The 20,628-nt window shown below is 44.4% G+C and overlaps 1 protein-coding gene across 1 annotated transcript; it reads right to left on the reverse strand.

The window, feature by feature from the left end:
• Nucleotides 1-365: 365 nt before the first annotated feature.
• LOC120822246 (GDNF family receptor alpha-4) lies at nt 366-19,993 on the reverse strand. Its single transcript, XM_040181764.2, has 8 exons — nt 18,503-19,993; nt 8,458-8,724; nt 8,280-8,372; nt 7,802-8,171; nt 7,122-7,231; nt 6,537-6,671; nt 5,017-5,147; nt 366-3,312 (listed from the first exon to the last, which is right to left on the reverse strand). The coding sequence occupies exons 1-8, from the start codon at nt 18,555-18,557 to the stop codon at nt 3,097-3,099; spliced, it is 1,377 nt and encodes a 458-aa protein (XP_040037698.2). The 5' UTR covers nt 18,558-19,993; the 3' UTR covers nt 366-3,096.
• Between the last annotated feature and the right edge of the window lie 635 nt (nt 19,994-20,628).

Raw genomic sequence — 20,628 nt, forward strand, 5'->3', positions numbered from 1 at the left:
GCTCCTGGATAGTTAAGGGATGAATGCAGAAGATATTTTTCATCCTCAGGGGGATTAATAAAGCATAACTTAACTTTGTAGACAGTTGGCTGAATTTGGACATAAAAACAGAGTCCCAGTGGCCTCATGCTGACTTCTTTCATAATAACAGTCAAATCTGAAGCCAGTTTCCACTACAGCCGCTTTGTTTTCTGAAAATCAGCCAACTGTGGCTTGTTGCTGCCACAATAGCGTGATTATGGAAGTAGAAGCCTCAAGACCCCGTAATCACCATCAGTTGGAAGTGGAATACAAATATGAGACCTTGGTTGAGTTTATCCAAAGTAGCTGTGGGCAGGAGAAAACCAATGACTTGTTATTTATCGTAGATTTGACACAATTCAGCTTTTATTTAAAGCAAATGAAAGTCCAGCTGCATGTAACTCACTTATTTGCACCAAAATGTACATTAAATTGGTCAGCAACACTACCACACCAGAAGAAGAAAATGCTCAAAATGACAGATTTTAATACACAACAGTCATTTCTTGGTCACTGAAAGGCAATTGTTTTTGTCAGACGTGAACATTTTCAATGTAACTTTTACTCTTCTTTTACCAAATTGGCACACTGTTCTGCTATGGCACAAAAATCACAGTTCTACACTTGAAAGTCAGGATCGTTTGATTTGTCTTTAAAAGAAAGCAAGCATGTGAAACATGGTGCTGTACAACAGAAAGATACGACATGGTCTAACATGGCGAATGTTCACATATTTTCTTAACGATTTTTAAAGAATTCAACAATTTACGGATCGACAATAAGCTCTTTTTATCTTTGAAAACTCTTTACAAAGTGCAAGCCTTGTTTAATTAACATGTTTGCTTTACATACTTTACAAATATAAACCAACCAATTGCAATGTGAAAATACATGTAAGCTCATATTCTGTCATTAAGGCCGGAGCGCACTGGGTGAATTTAACACTTATCGCCGGATGCTTTTCACGTGATGCTTTATGACCAAGAAACTCACAGTGATAGATGATGTTCATTGAGCACGTTTATCCACCAACAGGTCTCTTCTATGCCCTGGTTTTTGCTTCACATGTCACTGCCGGCTGGTTGTCTAAACCACCCTTTTTTTTTTTTACCTCTCAAATACTTGAGAGCTTTGTTCACGGAGCTTTTCCTTATCCACCAAGCTTCCTGCAGCTTCTCAACAAAAAACCTGCATGATGTCATTTTCCCCCCAGATGGGTAACACCACTACAGGTGTGCTCACATTACAACATCCATTTGACTCCTACTTTGACTTTTAAACATCAAACCAGAGTTTGAAGTTATCGTGGATCAAGGGTTTGCAAAATATAATCTCATACTCTTCATGTACAATTCTGTTTTTACCATTTTTACCATGCCAATTAACGATGGTTTAAACAGGCCCAGGTCTCTACCTCCTCAGGTGATATCCAAACATCAGAGAATGTTGTTTTTTTAAAGCTAGGTCTTTGAAACTTTCCCTTTAGATCTCCTATAATTAAACGTAAAAGCACAGCTAGAAAGGTGCACTCAGTCGAGTGGTGGTCTCGGGCCGGCCGTGTCTCCCACAACCACTGCTTGGGATGTTTGAATGAATACAACCCACAACTGGCTAACCCCCCCCCCACATCTGGACTGCACGCCATCTCCCTTTTTTTTCATATCGAGTTTCACACATATTCACATTCATTGATGCCTGCTCACCGACTTGAAGCCTTTACCCAGGCTTCGTGTCTTCTGAGCTCACGCTTTTCACCCGCTTATACGACTCATTGCTGCAGAGGCTTCACACTCGCTCGCTGACCACTTGTGGCCCCCGCGTGGCTGGGGCCCAGTTAGGAGTATACGGAAAGAGGGGGCCAGTCAATCAAGGAGGGGTGTAAAACAACGCATTTTGATAATGTAAAGTCAGAATTAGAGAGAGATGCACACACAACCACCTTGTGGTGGTTTAGTCGTTTGTGTCCCATAAAGCGATGTGAGAAACTTTTCCCTTCAGAGCTCAGACGGATTATCTCTCGATGCTCATCCTCAAATTAAATGAGTTCATTCCCCTGCAAAAAAAAAAAACTTCACTGTACTTTTCTTCACCTACGTCCCCGCAGCTGCATAATTTCACAGGAAAATGAGCCGTGTGATAAAAGGAAAAATCATTAACATCAGCACAAGCTATTTCAGGCGGAGAATGGCTCAATGTGCTCTGGAGCCTGCCGTGTCCATCCCTTTCAGCGCATCTCGCTCCCACAACATCTAAAGCACTAAAACACACCTCCTAAGGATGAGAAAAAAGCGAGAGGGTATGACAGCGGTAAATTGGCTATTTCCTCCCCTGAGCCTTACGCCAGACTCTCCCTGCATGCTGAGCTATTTGAATTGTGCTGTAATTGCTCACGTTGCTTTTTTTTCTTTCCCCGCACGTCATTTCTACAATAGAATTTGATCTCATTACTTTTGTCCATGGTTGAATTCTCAGTCACTCAGCCTGGCAGGAATAATACTAAGTGGCATGTTAACAAAAGAAGCAGAGCAGAAACGACTGTTGCACTCTGCTTTTTTTTGGCGAATAAAAGTGAGAAGGAGGCGCGTTAATGCGACAACCCGCTGCGTTCGTATCTCGTCTCTCTCTTTTGAAGGCGCGTCTGTTAAAAAACTCGCCTTTCTCCTCCAAACGGCACAAATCAGTTCAAGTGTGGTGCCGTTTTCTGAGTAGCTTTCGGTAAAGTGGATAATCTCACCCGACCGTATAAGTGCGACGCCGCGAGAGGAAGAGCCGAAGGGGGCCAGCAGCGGCGGGACGCGAGTCATGAAATGGAATTCCAGAGGCTGCAGATGAGCAGCTCCTGTATCCGCTCGCGTTGTGCCCTGCGTTTTTTTGGGGGCAGGAGAGGACTTGAGCAAAAGACGCCGCGGCGGCTACTGCGGGACTGGCTGATATCTTTTTAACTCTCGGGGAGGCAGCGATATCAGAAGCAGAATTAGAACAACGAGTAGGGAGGGATCGGGGGGGGGGGGGGGGGGGGGTTTGAAGATGACAAAAACAAAAGGAAAGCGGTGAGCGGAGAATGAGATGGAGGCTTCAGTGGCTCCAACAATGCCAGTGCAGGATGGTGAGCAGCAATGTTAACACCGGCACTGCTGGGCCACCTGCTCCATTTTTGCTCCCCCTGGCCCCCGATTCAGTGTTAGAGTTCTTCTCCGAATACGCAGGGATGATGTCAAATTCTTCCCCGCCTTCCTCCTCCTCCTCCTCCTCCTCCTCCTCCTTCCGCTCCTCTTCATCGGCGTCCTCCATCTGCAAAAGAGCGATTCTTCCAATTAACCGAAGTGGTAGAGCGCGGAGGGGAAGAGAAAGTCCACAAGTTTTAACTACAGAGCATAAATACTCAAACAAGCAGGAAAGCTGTTATTTCAAGAGTTTAAAAAAGAGGACCGACTGAGAAAAGAAACACGTGCCGCTTTTGTCACATTCCACGCTGTGCCAAAGAGCAGCTGATTGAGCACTTTGATGACTAAGCTTGTTTTGAATCTTGTTTTTCAGGTGTTGATTTCACGTATTCATGTATTCACCTGTAGCATTCCGTGTATTGGTGTCAGATGAAAGAATCACGTGTTTATTAGTGACCTTACAGGCCTCCAGATTCTAAAAGTAAGTGATGCTGATATCTGCAAACCACGTCTTACATTTCCTATATATCATACAGCGAGCCTGATTTATTAAAGCATGGATCAGTGACTAAGAGAGCTCTAGAAATCCAAGATCTACAACACCGACGTCCACCTGATGGTTACTTGGCCCAAAACGATCCACCAGAATAAGTGTTGGAGGTTTGGCAGCTGACAGAACACAATATAAAGACGTTTCCGGTGTGCATGAAACAGGAGTAGCTAATGACGTCTTGATTTGATGTGGTCTAAACAGACAAACTATGGTTAGCAGCAACTTTCAAAGGCAAACATGATTAACATGAGAAACAAACTGACTACTTGTTTACCTGCAAAACATCACGTTACACCCGCAATCTGACAAAATCCGCATTCTGAATATTAATGTCAAAACCACTTCTAGTTAATGAGATTTTGAGAAAATAAATGACCTACATTTCCGTGAAAATGATATTATTGCAGAAAACAACAGTTGCTCTTTAGCTCTCACACTGTTGTTTTGTTTAAAGGTGTAAATAGTGAGATAATATAAAGGTGTGAGTTATTTATTTAAATAATAGAGCACAGAGTTGGATTTAGAGTGTTTCTTTCTTCCTTCAGCATCTGCACTTTGATTGATCAGCATCCCACTGTTGAAAGGTTTTAAAGTCCACATATTCTTCTAATAACTGCTTTGAAATAGTCCTCCACGCTGTGAATACACAGACAGGCAGGCTGATGGTGTGTGGTGAAAACACACAGAGCCTTTATCTCTGATCTTGAATTTTTTTTATTGATTCAACACTTTGAGGAGAACACTTGTTGTTTCTCCCTTCTGAGACTCCTCCAGCATAACAATTCCTCTTTCTGTAACTATTCTCAATTCCTCACGTTTTACAGTAACGGGCAATTAACACAGTGCTTTTTTTCTCAAATCAAATGGAAGGCAATGACATCATCTCAGAGAAAAGTGTTTTTTACAATACGTGTTCCCGTTTTTGCATAATCAGTGTTATTCAGAAATGTTGAACCTCTAATGCATCATCTTTAGTAATCTGTATTTATGCGGCCGGTGGCGGGGTGTCAGTGCTGTGAGGGAGCGAGCGACGGTTTGAGGAGGATTACAATGGTGAGAATACGGAGCAGCCGGGTGTGCATTCGTGAATATTAACAGTAAGGACCGATACTACAAACACCTCGGGCTAATCTGAGAGGGTTGAGCGGGGGGCGTCTGCTGCTGGTACTCGTGTGTTACCACCTGATAATACTCAGTCAAACTGTTTCAATTCGCCTCGTAGCAAGAGCCCAACGCCGGCATACGGTGAGAGACGGCAAAGAAGTAGAGAGCGCTTACACTGTTGAATTCGGGCAGGGTGTTAACGCGGCCCCTCTCCTGGTGGAGGCGCGGGGGGGGCTGGGAAGCCGGCGCGGGAGTGTTTTCCACGGGAGGAGGTGCAGGGATCCCCATGGAGCTGATGCCACTGCCTGAAACACAACCAGCAGGGGCCCATCTTCACGACGTTCACATTGCTGTTCCCGCGCCGAGCATCGCCGCGGCATTACAAGTGACTTTCGAAAGCTTCTCGGAGCCAACGAATCGGTTATTGTTCTGCATGATCGAGCAAAATACATTTGAGATTATTGATTGGAATGAAACTGCGAAGCCACTGGAGTGTCATGCGCCTCGGGATGGCGGTTTTTGGGGGGTCAGCCAGCCCACCACTTTGGTTGGGAAGGATTTATCTTGATAGGATTGCCATTCAATTTGTAACACACATCCTTTTTTTCCCCCACTGGATGGATTTTGTTACCTCTGGTAACCCTGATTTGATAAGGAGTCATTTTGGTGGGGTTTACGTTCTCTCCACTGTCCAGAGATTCCTTTAGTCCTCCTTGAGACTTTTAGTCTTAACGCACCAATTCTTACTTTACTGTGAGCACTTAATACAGTAACAGTTGATTTTATACACAAACAGTGCTGCTATAAAATTCTACGAGAAGCCTCTTTAGGTTTGCCACATTTGGAGAAAGGATTCATTGACTCCACAGAACTTGGAAATCGGGTTTCCATTTGGCAGCCATCCAGACACAACGGAGAATGTCACTTGACATTTACTTTTTCATATGGTAAAAGGAAAACAATATGGTTCAATGCTTTGCCCTCTGAATAGTCAATTACGACCAACCTCGTTTGAATTCTGCATTAATGCACATTATCGAATGCTCAATTTGAGCATGATCTCCATATTTATTTAGTTCTCTAAAAGGTTTCTTCTGTCATTATCTTGACACGGGAAGAACTGATAGTTATTATAGATGAGTTCAGTTTGGAAATATTTGACCTCAAATTAGTACCCAGATTGATTCTTTCAGTTAGAACATTACTGAACTGACCAACATTCATGAGAGAATTATGATTTCAAATCATCTTTACCATTTTTAATAATCATCTATTGTTTTTACTTCTTTAGTAGCTCATAATAGCTTTTTAGATAAATATATATATGCATATATATATATATATATATATATATATTTTTTTTTTTACTCTTTTTGTTTTTGGAATCGCTGTGAATTTATTGCGGCAGGTTTTATGCAATAATACAACAATGAAAATATAATCACTTTTAAATCCAATTGAACTCCTGAACTCGGCTAAATGGTCTATTTGGGTTCACTTCACTGCAGATTAAAAACAGCAAGATGAAACAGGCACTAACACTAAAGGTGCAATTATCTTCTGCTGTAGTTGAAAGGGAAATTAAATAATTCTAGCTTGGAACCGCTTTTACCCTGCAAGCTGCACATATCACGTAGGACTCCCTGTTTTTTTTTGTACATATCATGCCGTAACCATGGTGACATTCTACTCACGCAGGCACGTGTTGCTGCTGAACAAGTGCAGGATGCGCTGGCAGGCCTGCCATTCGTTGCCGCTGCCGTCACACGTGCACCACTGAGACACGTCTGTGCTGCTGTTGCTCACGTAGTTGGGAGTCATGATGGTGCCTGCGTAGAGAAAGAGGACAAAAAGGAGAAACTTTTTTTAAACTTTGAACATAATATATGTCCCTCGGGCAGAGGTTTTTCATTTTTAGGTAACATGCCGTCTAATAACAATATTAGTCCCCCCCGGGGGCGCGATGTCACTAAATAGTGACATAATATATGGAAATAATATAACCTGGATCATTTTGTGGAGATGCAGGGAATGCAAGCTTTTGAATATGTTTTTTAAAAACGAGGCTGACTGGATCAAAAGAGCAGCCGCTTTTACAGTTGAACCTTTATAAACCCCGGAGTTCCTTTGTGCTACAGAGTGAATATAATGCAAGCCAAATATCCCCGTTAGACAGCTACTGATGTTTTTTTCAATAACGAATCTTTTGGTAAATATTTTTCAAAACTATTCCCTCTTTCAGCCTCTTTTACCTCTGAAATGTGTTTTTTCCGTCTCACCTATGAGTCCAGCGTAGGCTTTCAGGCACATGGCTCTGCTGTCTCGCACACAGCCAGAAGCAGACACAGGGGAGGGCTGGCAGTTGTGTTGGAAATCAGCAAACCTGGATCTGAAACACGCACACACAAATCCGACAATTTGATCATTTTATTCCGGGAGTCGGAGCCAAGCTGAGACAAACAACACAAACAACAAAATAGTGTGAGAGTACAAGAAAACAAAACTGAGAAATAGTTCAATAGCAGTAATAGTTGAGTACTTGCGTTGTTATTACATTACGCATTACATGTCATTTAGCTTTTTTAACCCGTGGTTCTACATTCTGCCTGGGGAGCAGTTAGGGTTGGGTGTGTTGCTCAGGGACGCAGGAGCAGCCGGGATTCAAACCGCCAAGCTTGCGGTTCCCGGCACACCCTCTCTACTCCGTGCGCCATAAGGGTGTTATTATAGTTCAATAACACAATCCACTTCTCTCTGGAAACATAATGCAGCGAGAATTATGTCTCCTGCACAAAGCAGTTCACATCCAGGTCTTTTTCCAAAATGTCCTCACCTCATTTTATTCTATTGAATCGTTGAGATATGGCCCTAAACATTTTAAAACAGTTTAGTAAGGCATCACCGACCCTATTAATGGCGCTTAATGTACTGCATCTTCACACCCAAACATCTGTCTCACCTACACAGCTCGTCTCTGGAGCAGTAGTTCTGCAGACTGAGGCAGTTTGGCTTGCCCACCCTCTCCTCCCCTCGCCCGTTCTCCTCATAGGAACACGACGGGACGATGGTCTTCCTCCGACGCTCGCCGCACAGCGTGTCCGAGCAGGGGCAGAAGAGCAGGCCGAAGCTGTACTCCTCCGGCACGCGCTCCAGGAATCGCCGCAGGGCTCTGTGGCACTTCTGGCGGTTGCACGCGTTGTCGGACGCCGTCGACCGCTTGGTGCAGGCGACGACGTACTCCGACCGCAGGGAGCCGCATTTCTCGTACAGGCCGCAGTCCTGCGCCGCCTTTAGACACTGATTCGGGCCGTCGACGGATAGAGAGGAAGCTGGGGGGGGGGGGGGGGGGTCGTCAGGAGGAAAAACAGTAAGACACGGCGGCAGACGCAAACCTTGGGCGATTTGGGCGCCATGGATTGTGCGATCAGAGCAGTTACCTGACATGATGGAGGCCATACGTGACATCTCGATATTTCTCACCAGATTCAACTCCAGCTCTTCATACGGGGACACATCGTACTCGTCATACGCTGAAACCCATAAAAGCGGCAGTGTCACGCGGATTGTTTTCGGCTGAGAATTCGAGCACGTGTAGGTGCCGCTGCTGGAACCCACCTGCAAACCTCACAGTCCAGTACACCCGGAGGCAGTGCTCCTCTCTGCGGGAGCCACGCTGGCATTTGCAGACTTGAAGGGGGCGGTACTGCTGCAGGGAGTTCTGCGCCTCCAGGCACTCCAAGCGGGCGTCCCGGCCGAGGGGCGACACGGCCTCCTCGGCCGCGCAGTACTCCAGCAGCCGATAGAGCGCCGTGCAGGACTGCTCCTGGACGCAGCTCTGCTCCGCCACCAGGCAGTCCCAGGAGGCAGCGACCGGCTCACTTCCTGGAGGAGACGTTGACATCGTCAGTGGCGGCCCTCAACGTTAACATGGCAGCGTGCGCTCGGCTGCAGCGTGCAAAGCGTCCAGGCTCGTGGTCACATTATCCAGCATTAGTCCGTACGCTAAATAGGCTGTAATTAAGACAACAGAGCAAGGTGAGTGCGCTTGATGGACCCTCCGCTGCGCTACGGCTTCCTTTATTATCCAAGGAAGAGGATTACATTTTAAAAAGCACACGGGTGTAATAGAGGAGCAACGTGGGCGAAACCTCAATGTTTCTCATAAAAATAACAGGAGTCTCTTGGACATTTTAACACTAAAGGGTTACGGCAGGCTTGTAATTCTTTTATAATTGTTTCTTCATTTTCTCATTGGGACTCCTAGTTAAATTATCTTCTAATATTTTTATTTCATATGCAGTCTTACAATTCACCTTTGCCCTTGCATAAATGCAAAATGTGTTTTTTTCAGCACAGTGTCCCAACGGCATCACTGATGAGGGTCAAATGGCAATCAAAGCTTTTAAAAATTCTCCAAATGCCTCCTCTTTTTTAACATATGCCTCAATGCTCCTGGATCTATGAGCTCCACAAATGCAACCTTACATTTTCTCCTGTGGAGTTTCAAACCTCTCCTCCTTCCTGCATCTCTGACCTTCCTCTCAATAGTTGAACCACAAACAATTTAAAAAATAGTGCTTTTATAGGTCTTCATCCATCGTTTTAGTGTGGGGACTCCTTTTCCAGGTCCTTTAGTGTAAGTCCAGCCCTTTGTTGTCTGTATTTCCATAGAGGTCAAATATGCTGCTAAGACTGAATCAGTCTACTAGCGTATATAAAAACGACATGACGAGGGACGCTGGTGGACTCGGTGGTAAACACGCTTGTCAGGCCATTTCATCCCTAAAAGATATTCTGCACATGTGTTGATGCAAGAAAAAATAATAGAAACCTTTAAATTAAAGAAACAACAAAGGCTAACTTTCCTTTCAATGATACCAAACAAAGACCGATGCTTTTCACGTGTCTATAAATGTACCCCAATTTTCACTGGAGTACTTCCTACTTGGGAATTTTAATCGTGACATATTTGGCATCTTAAGAGCTTGTGCTGGATTTGTTGTCAAAAGGCACTGCTGGGGTCCAAACTTCTGCCACTTCCCCTGGAACAAGCTTTTCACCAGTGTGAGACACAATCTCCATCACCGTTCACTTATTTCCCACCAAACTTGCTTTTGTTTAATTTCCTCTTTCAACAGAGACTCTCTCTGGATATCACATTAAGGCAGTGACTTTAACTCAAATATTGTTTCCCCCCTTGACAACATTGGAGAAATGAATCAGCAGGATTTAAGTATTTAAAAGGCACCATAGCATTAAGTTATAAAAGGGTCATTAAGAACAAATATGTTGCATATCACAGAACACGTGTCCGTTCAGTAGAAAAACAAACATGTTAGTCCACAGCGATTAAGCATTAAGAGTGTTGTGATTGGTAATGTTGTGTCTGGAATCTGTGAAAAATGATGGATAATGTCCGAAACACTGATTGTTGCTGCATTAGAAACACAATGCTGGAAGGCCACCGGCAGCTCGAGGGAGACGAGAGAAAAAAGAACAGTAAGCCTTTGTCAGCCTTTGTGAAATGAATTTCTCAAATCGGACAAATTGCTGGCAAATTGCACTGTGATTCTAGAAAAAGGAAAATCATTTGAATTGGCAATTTGCACACATTTCTTAGCGGTATCTTGCTCATTTCCAATATTGTGTTGTTAACTGCAAAAACTTTGTAAACAAATTTCTGCACCTGTTTTACCCTCACGTGGTCGAATGAGTACATTAACATGTACATCACACAAACACACACAGCAGCATCGTGTTGGATTGGTCACACACTTCGATTAAACTCCTGCTGCCTGGCGACACGTTTTTCGCAATCTCAGACGCCGCACGAGGTCCGTGTCTCACTCTGGCACGGGACGTATCATAAGCAGAGGCCGCGCTCCGTCGGCTCCTGCAGTGACTCCGAAAGGGAGGCGCGGGGGAGGAAACAAAGCACGACTAACGCACAAGGCAATGAGTCATGTTCACAGTCACCGACCCCCCCCGCCACAAGGTATGCAACAGTGTGATTACCTGCCCACCTATTCATTATCAGACATTGACAATTATAGTGGTAAAAAATAACGTTTTGCCATGTTTACAGCTTTATGTAACCGGTTTGGGTGGTAAAAGGCTCAATCATTATTAGTTCTCAGTGTTTGCTGCCTTTGGCTTCCCATCGATAGAGACTATCAGCACTTTTAGTATCCGAGAGCTTGTCTATGTAAGCAAAACACACACACACACACACACACACACACCTAATCATATAACCAAATCTTTATAGAGTGCAGAGCAGCTCTGTTAAACTTTGACGAGCGGACGGGCTGAAAATATGTCAAAATGATCATCAAGCGGCAGAGAGCTCACATTATGCTGAGAGAGATGAAACAAAAGAATCCTAAACAAAGTAAAAGTCTGGGTTGAGGGAACCGGACTGTGTGTGTGTTTGAGGAAAAGGCAAACGGGAGAGAAGAGAGATGGACCACGGCGATGCGTGCGCCATATTGCGCCCTATTGATTTCTCACCGGGGAGATTAATAGAACCAGTGAGGCGCAGCTGATGAAGGCCGGCGCCATAAACGCCGAACCACGCGCGCCGACATTCGGGGGGGTGGGGGGGGGCGGGGGTGAAACGATTGGACCGAATTTCACCTTTCGCAAACACGCGAGGCAGGTAGCGAGGCCTCATTTTGCTTGAGAGGAGAGCGTGATGGGAGACTCGTCTCGACAGAAGGCTCAGGAGGAAAAAAGGAGCAAAGCGACACGAGGGAGAGAAGGTGAGAACGGAGACTTCTTCGTTACTTCTTACATTAATTAATCTTCCCTGTGTGTCCACATAAAAATAAAAAACGGCCACGGACTGTCTGATTCAAAGTGCGGCTGGGAAGATAAGTCAAGAAGAGGACAGAAAGCGACAAACTGTCAATCACTGAATCAAGAAAAGCATTTCAGCTTGTATATATACATATACATATATATATATATATAAATATATTATCCCGATTAGTGTGAATATCTTTGACTGTCAGTAAACTGTGCAGTTAACTGACTGCTAATGTGAGCGCTAATTTACCTTACGGGGCCACAGTGGAAAGCGTTGGACACAACACACGGGAAGCAGTCACTAGAGCACATGACGGTAAGTCAGAACAATGATTATCCTGCCAAAATAATGATTCAAGCCATTCAATAAATATATATTTCTTTAAAGTTGGAGAGAGCAGATGGCGAATGGGGGGGGTCTTTTGAAACATTTGCAACAGCGGCTAGTAGATGACGTCCAATTCTAAAAATAAACCCCTTCAAAAAAAAACTGACAAAGGGATTGACCCCTCACCCCCCCCCCCCCCTTCTCTTTCCAGAAATGTAAATGTCTGTATTTCCCACAGTTTGATTAATAACACTGAGCCATCTTGTGCCATTAGCGTTTCTCTGCAGTGACTCCGGGTATTTTAGATATTTTGGATTGCTGGTTTTGATTGAATCCTAATGGGTGGTGGAACAAGCTGGTGGGGGCGGACGGAGGGGTTTCCTCGGGACAGACACAGCTGTGCACATTAAAGCCTGTGTGGGCCCTTACCGACAGTCATTTCTGCTGAGCGACGGATTTGTCACTTTCCCACCAATCGGCTCATCGTCTTCTAACGTTAAACTTTCTATCAACAGCGACCATATGCTTAACAGTTTGTGCACATTATGGAAGAATTCCAACCTCGGTCGAGCAGCTCTTTTTAAGGAAAGAGGACGAGTTCTGTCTGATTTATCAAAACAACCTCAATGCCAGTGAGTTGCCTCTTCTTTACATCCTATTTCAGGGCACATTACAGCCTCTTCAGACCTCTTCAGCATTCTGGACAGAAAACCTGCGCAGCTGTTTATTGTGCAAAAAAGATTCCAAATATCTCTGGGAGGAGCCTCTAGTTAATCTCATTTTTGTAAATTCCCTTCCTCCTCGACTTCTCCATGCTGATGAGCCTCTCGGATTTCATTACCCTCCGCGTCCGATTCTTCCCCAAATGATCGAGTCTCGCACTTCATGCGACTATTCCCCCCTGCGGCTCCCACAGTCTTCTTCACATCGGGGGCACCCTGACGGTCGCAGTAACACGACGATGTTTAAGAGAAGCCCGCGCAGACTGTACAGTCTCACTCAATAACCAGGTCAAGCACAAAATACGATTAAACTTCTATACGAAGTCCATTTCAAAGAACAACTTCATGCCCTGTCTCCCCTTAGAGCTATAATTTCATTTAACACTGCGACACCGGCTGAGATGCAAAGCAGCCTCGCAGCCAAAGGCTGAAGATGAGCTTCACACACACACACTGATATTGAAGTGGCAGCAAAAAAGAAAAATAACGTTCTTTTTTGCTCCTCAATTTGCACAAGCTATTGCTACTGTGGAACATGTGCAAACAGGCTGTGCAGGTACTGCAGCAATCGTTTGGTTCTGTTGTGGTTCCGCTGGTGTGACCCGTCCAGCAGGCCTCGGACACAGAGGGGCCTCGCCGGGGTCGAGGGGGCACAGAGAACAAGGGAAGCCAACCACTGGATGGAGCCAGTTTGTCGTCAATATGAACATTTTTTGATCGCCAAAGTCGATCAGGTGAGGCATCAATTCTCACTTGAAAAGTTAAGAGGTCACTTGCTTTGGGAATGAAACTGTTGGAAACACACACAGACACACAGTCTGTGCAGCCCAATTGGTTCAGTGGTTGTTAATATAGAAAGGTCGTAAATGCACCTGGGTTACAAACCGTAAATCAACGTCAGCGGTTGAGCGTTGACTACCCTTTGTAGAAGCTGTCACCTGTCGTGAGCGCTGGTTTGGATGTGTCTGGGGAACCCATTTCAGCCTGACAGCGTTCACTCTGCTCGGTCACGGGGGGGGGGGGGGGGGGCGACAAACCGACAGCGCATCCAAAACCGCCGCGCAGCCACAAGAGAGGACGTGGGAGTGATGGCGACTCAGTTCACTTTTGCAGGAACCTGTTTGTGCCATTTTGCCCGATTCACCGTGACCGTTGGGCGGGTCCCTCAGGCTGTCTTCAATCAGGTTGCAGCTCTTCAGTGGATCTCTAAATTCATTGAAAGAGAGCCACGAAAGGCTCTCTGTGAGAACGGACTGACAGCTGGTCGAAGTTCTGTGTGTGACCAGGTGCGTCCTACCGGTGGTTACCGAACATGTCTAAGAGTGAGTCTAAAGTGTCTTTCAGGTTTACGTTTCTGAAACATGCAGGCCGTACATTTGATTGGACGTCACAGGCGTCTGAATGTTGACATTACAGACAAAGCACTCCCTCAATAGACTGAGATTGAGCCAACTGTGTTTAACCTGTGACACCAGTGATAGGTGCAAACTGTTTTACATTTGGCTTTTTGTGCGGAGAAAATGTATTCATTGTAAAATGTTCACTAACTGAAATATCCTTAGCAGTGTCGCTAAAGCTTGCACAACAAATGTCACATGTATATTTTTGGCACATCGATGAGCCACGTTTTTGTGTCTTGCCGCTGCACCTCACGCTGTAACTGCGCAACCCTTTTTGAAAGGGCTCTCTGCATTTTCCATTTATCATCTGAGGAGGCAGAGTGGACAAAGGGAGAAGTGGAAGAGGCAGGAAGGTGGGAGGGTGCTAAGAAAGGGACAGCAGGTGAGACGGGCGCCTCAGAGAAACACAGCAGTAAATATGGCCCAATTGCTGCAATTAAGCAGCTAATTTGGTCTCAATCTAATCTTTTTCACATGTTGGAAAAGCTTTCTCAAGCGGCCTGCGATTATCGGCAGCAAACTAGCCGCTCTTCAGTCAGATATTTCTGTGCGCGATAATCTTTCTCATTAGCTAAAGGCAGAAGCACCTACGGGGGGGAGTTGAGCCAAACTTTCATCATGATAATTAGAAGAATCCTCTACAAAACGTTTGTGCTATTGTATTATCATTACATCGGCAGCATAAAATGGTCTTGAAATGTTAATATCATTCATCGCAGTTATTTTTGTCTCTTTAAAAAGCACATTTAAAGAACAGACAAACTGTCTTAACCTGGGAGTTCGCTTTGACTAATCGGGGGTAACCACGGTAACGTTGGTGTCGTAACTAACGTTACGAGCTGTAAAAAAGAAACAATATCTACTTTGCATGTTTGTGTTACTCTCACGTGCCGTCCTTGGTTCCCTCTTTGGTGATTACATGTCCGAAGGAGTTTTGTTTCAACATTACACCGAGTCACTAGCTTAGCCTTTAGCTTGTAGCAAGAGGAGACCACGGTGAGGACAAGTGACGTTTAACACAACGTGCTAGCAATATGTTAGCTCTACAAATAGACGTCCGGCATTTAGCACTGGTTTCTCTTAACGTTGGCCGTCAAATTGTGGTTAATTAGTTAAAAGCGAGTTTCGGTTAAAAAGAAATCCTTTGTTTCCTGTTAATTCCTCATTGCGAACGCGACACTGTCTCCAGCTGCTCGTTACCGGCTGATTGGACATATGGCTTCATTTGGACTCACAATAAATCACTGCATCCATCCTGCTGCCTCCTCAACAGGCAGACAGTGGGTCCAATCCTTGTTTCAGTACTCATTACTATAGCTTACAGCAGAGATAAGGACAAGTCAATCCAATAGCAACAATTCTAAACAGCACAACAGGATGTTAGTTATAGCACAGTAGCTTGAAATGCTAAAAAAAAGAAAAGAAAAGTGTGACATGTTTTAGTGAAGCCTGTTCATTAAATTTAAAGTGTTCTGACACCAAGCATCCAAAGGGGACAACTCCACTACTGCGTGATTGTTTTATGCTCTGAATGAACCGACTCCAGCGCGTCCACAGCGGGTAAAAGGCCTTGAGCTGCAGGATTGTGCAGCCACATCACGGAGGCAACATCCCTCCTCTGTACTCCAGGTAAAAGACTTGCATCAGCCAGTCGGCTAGTGTGAATATTTCAGGCTTCTGCCTCCCGCTACATGGTGCGGTCTGACATTATTATGTGCCAGTTGGCCGGAGAGTAAGAGGCCTAGCGACCAGCAGGCTGCTGGTTTCTGTCGGCGGCATCCAGTGTGTGCATGTGACAATCAAGAAGCAGGGCTCATATAGAAAGAAGTACAGCAGCAATGAATCACATGAATCTCACAAATTAACCTTCATGATTTCTGCAGAGTTTCGCAGAAATCTGGTGACACTCAGAAAACCACATTCCGATGTGTAAGTTGCACTTCATTTTAATCCTTCTTTAAAGTAAAAACTTCAAATATGCGAAACGATTAGCTAATCAGAAAGTGTATTTTATGAGGGGGTTTTATGTATCCACGGGGCTTCTAGCCAATTTAATCTTGCGGTCGTCCTAAATGAAACTTAATTACAGGCACAGAGTGCATAAAGACACTGCCTCAGCAGAAGGGGAGGGGAAAAAAAGAGCCTATGGTACAGCGGGTAAGATAAAGAAACCACGGCTTGAATAAACCTGTGTGCATGAGGGCGCTCAGCCCAGCACACAGTGTGTACGTCACACTCTCACGACACCTCGAGCATGTGGATGTGAGCCCACATAAATCCCGTGTAACTTTACCCAGCTGGAAATTGAGCTGTAATAAATTTAAGACAACCGTGGTATGGGCTCAATCGCGTCCTCTAAATGAACTACAAAAATAGCAGCAGTTGCCGTCTGTCCTGGGATTTAAACAACGATCTTCACGAAGGGCAAAAGGGTCAATGTCGGGTTTAATGCCATTCAACAATAGCCTGCTTTCCCTTGATTGTCAGAGGGCAATTTTCATTGTTTGTCAGAGGCCTCAACGTTCCAACGTTATGAATGTGGAAAAAGAGACGGATGATTGCACCAAGGCATGCAAACAATTAATTTGAGCTTTGGGTGAAATCAAGTGACACATAACGGGCAAAACGGCAGTTTATGAATTATAGAATCTGTTTTTTTTTACACATCCAGCTCGTGTTTTCTTTGTACGAGTCATGAAGCAGACATGGGTCTTTTTGTTCGCAGAGCAGTTGGAAAACCTGTAATCTCAACAAGCAGGTGCAATTCTCCTCTTACATTTGGGATGTTTCAGTACTGTGAAGACACGTTACTGATAAGCGCTCATTGTTAAGATTGCAGGAGGACAGATGTATTTCAAAGTAAAAATAGTAGCATATGACATGGAATGCAGTTGAGAGGAACTATTTATACACACCTAAACAAGGACACTCCATTTGTCCGAATAAAACTGCCATGTAGAAATAAAGCAGCGCTATAACACAATAGTAAAGTCACAGGAGTTCGCTCTGGATTGCACCATTCTATAAAATTAACAAATTTAAAACCCAATTAACAAAATTAAAACCCAATCAATGATGTTGCAATCAAGTACAATGATAGAAATCCACGTCACAGATATGTGTGACTCAAGCTTAACTAAATAGTGCTTGAAAGTACCTGTTTTTCTTGGTGTGATTCCACCTGGGCGCCTGAGAGATTTGACATTTAGCATTCATCATTTAATGTCTAATGAGCAGCATCGGAAAACTTACTGGATGCAGCAGAGCATTCAACTCCTCTTCTGAAATAATCAGTATTTGTATTCTGTATAGGGGAGCTGTGTTTCATTTGGTATAATGGATACGGTTACGTGAACTATACACAACCACATTACAATTATGAGAAAAATAGATAAACACCGCTTGGGCATGATCCAAAATGACACAAATCAATATCAATAACCACAGATGGAGAAGCGTTCAGCTCCACTGGGAGTTGTCTTATCTAGCCAGTCACAGTTGTTGACTTTAATCATTATAACTCATTTTGCAGGAGCTTGTTCACGTGTGGCAGCGGAGGAATCTGTGTCAAATATCACCTTCTTTCCCCCATTTCATCACCACCAAAGACAAAGACTTAAAGGAGCAACACCTGAAACTGATGAATTTTAATGCTGCCAGGTAATTATGGATTATTAAAAAACCTTTGTCTGATAAACTTCAAGTAAACAGCTTGTGTAAAATGTCAACGATTTACAGATGTGGCAGCTCAAATGCTTTCATCTAAAGGTATTTCTACATTCCGAGGCCATCTAATCAATATTTGGGGAGATGAACAGCTCTTTTTGGAAGGAGTCCAAGGCAGAAATAACAGACATGAACCCATGATGTCATCCAGATGTAAACATGTGAGGCTGCTGCTGCAATGTAGCTGATTTCATGGATCACTTAATGCTTTGTTGAGGGCCTTCTCAAAAGTTCAAACCTGGAATAGTAAATGGTTTATGGGATGCTTAAACACACACAGTCTTCTTCTCCTCTGTCCCATGTTTGTCTTTAAATAACAAGCCTGCCCTTTGTCTGATGCAAGGAGCTGAACTGAGCAAATATTGAAAAAGAAACATATGAAAACAATTTACAGGAGTTACATTTTTATGATGTGTTTAGCATAATTGTGGAGAATCTGAATAATAAGGAAACATTATCATTACTAATGCATATTAACAGCTCTGGGCAGGACGCTTGGTATTAATCTAATTCTTCCTAAATTCAACAAGCATAACTAACACGTGCGTTTTCTGGACACTGGGACACAAGACAAAGGGAATCCACACTATGCATCTAACAGACACAATCAAAAAGGTGCCTCGTGTATTCTACATCCAACAGGAACCCGGCTGGTAAATGAGAGACGTGCCGCTTACCACAAGAGAAAGCACCGAGCAGAAGTCCGATGATCATCATCCTGTCCGGTGACATTGGAGAGTTGAGGACTGGGGAAAACTCGCACCCGTCTCGCTGCAGCTCAGTGACCCGTCTCCTGCCACATCCAGCCTCCTCCACCACCTCCGCCTCCGCCACCTCCTCCTCCTCCTCCTCCTCCTCCTCTGGTGCTGCTGCTGCGCCCGCGCGGACCGACGCGGATCGGACGGACCGCTGCACAAAGTTGCCCAAACTGAACCGCGCGCGCAAACTGGAGGGACTCAACTTCTTTTCGCGGTTTTTGTTGTCCCATTTATTTATTTATTTTTTTCCAAATCGCAATTATTGATCTCTGGATGACGCAGATTACCCCCCAAAAAAACGTACGTCCAAAAAAGTTTATCTGCGTCTAAATCCGCAGTCAGGTCCAGTCCGACGAGTTGTGTGTCGCATTTGGAATTGCGCGTGGGTGCGTCGCGGCTCCACAGTTGTCCAGTCGGGGTTGAGATCAGTGCGCTTGGACTGCATGGCGCATCTCTGCTGAAGGCGCGCTGTGATTGGTCCCTTTAAGGACTATTTAAGCCCACTGGGTGTGAGAATGTGTCCTGGGGGAGAACAGCTGGGCTGTTTCAGCCATTAGTTCACCACACGAGGTGTGTGTACTATGCACTGGGGGGTAGATATGTAGCATAGCAGGAGACTTGTCACTCGCTACGCATAATTAACATTATAATTATATTGTATTTTAATGGTTTGGAAGGCTGACGTTTTTTTTTAAAGCAGATCTCCATTGAATGATGGGCTGATGGAATGGACCATCACACTGTACTTATATTATGATGATCAACCAATATATTTGTTACCCAAACAGAGCTAGATTTGGAGATGGAGAAGAAAATGACTGACTTTTGATTTAGACATTCAAGTATTGGCTTGTTTCTTCTTTCCACACGCGCCTTGAGAAGTGAGCTTCCATGTAAAAATAAATATGTTTGTTCGAGACGAGTCTGCAGAGCAAGAGGCTTTTCCTCTCATATCAGCTTAAAGCAGGACTGGGAGTGTGAAGTCTTCACTTGTTCAATGCTGCAGCTGTGGGATGTGTCGGTCCAGAGGGGATGACACGCATGTGAGGAACACTGAAAGCTGGGGAACTCTCTAAGAGTGAGATATCCCTTCTGTTTTGTTCACCCAAACAAACCGCTGGATTGTGCAGTTGGTGTCCATATGGACTGATGGACTTCACGGTGAAGACTTTCATCCTCATTATTGATCTTTCCCAGGGTGTAAATTAAATACATGTGTGAGTTTGATCATATGAGCCAGCGCCCTCTGAAGGTTTTGCAGGCGATCGATACAGAATTCTATCTCCTCTTGGACGTTGAGCAACATTAGGAGGGCTGAGCCTGCAGCTAATAGCTAACGATTCTATTAAATCACATTACCTAAATGGAATTTATTGCAGTTCTTTTAAAATAAAAGTCACTCAACACTTCTTTCTCAAGATTTTTGTCTGAATCATTTCTTTAGATTCACCCATGCAATCCACACTGAAGAATACTGCACTCTCTTTGAAAGAAAACAAAGGCATTGTACAAAAGGTGTCCTCGTTTATACTCCCCTTCAACGATGCTGAAGTGGCAATTAGAAACACAAGTGTGCTGTGACTGTAATTAAAATGCACCTACAACCAAACACTGACAACAACGCCAGTCGTGTAAAAATACATCTTCATCAACAGTAACCATGGCGGCACAAGGAAAGCTTTTTGCTAAACCTGGACCAAACACTCTGCTTGTAGTAAAACAAAACATTTCAGGAGGATTTACTTCATCATCTCTCTCAAAAGTGTGTGTTTTTTTAGATAAATCGGCTGTTGGCTCGGTTTACTCCTACTGCAGCTTCAGCAGTTGGTCTATGGCAGGACTTCTGAGGTGTGACGCTGACTGCGTGCCATCACAGCAGCTCCTCCGGGGGTTTCAACCACGTTGATGAGATGTGGCCTTGACGTGCAGGTTCCTGCTGTAAGTCAGAAAGACTACAATCACGTGAGCATTCATGTGAGATAAAGGTGCTGCCAGTGTTTTTCAAAACAGTCTCATCTGTGATTGTTGTGGGCACATTAAGCATG

This window comes from Gasterosteus aculeatus, chromosome 7, assembly GCF_964276395.1.
Source record: "Gasterosteus aculeatus chromosome 7, fGasAcu3.hap1.1, whole genome shotgun sequence".
Classification (NCBI taxonomy): domain Eukaryota; kingdom Metazoa; phylum Chordata; class Actinopteri; order Perciformes; family Gasterosteidae; genus Gasterosteus; species Gasterosteus aculeatus.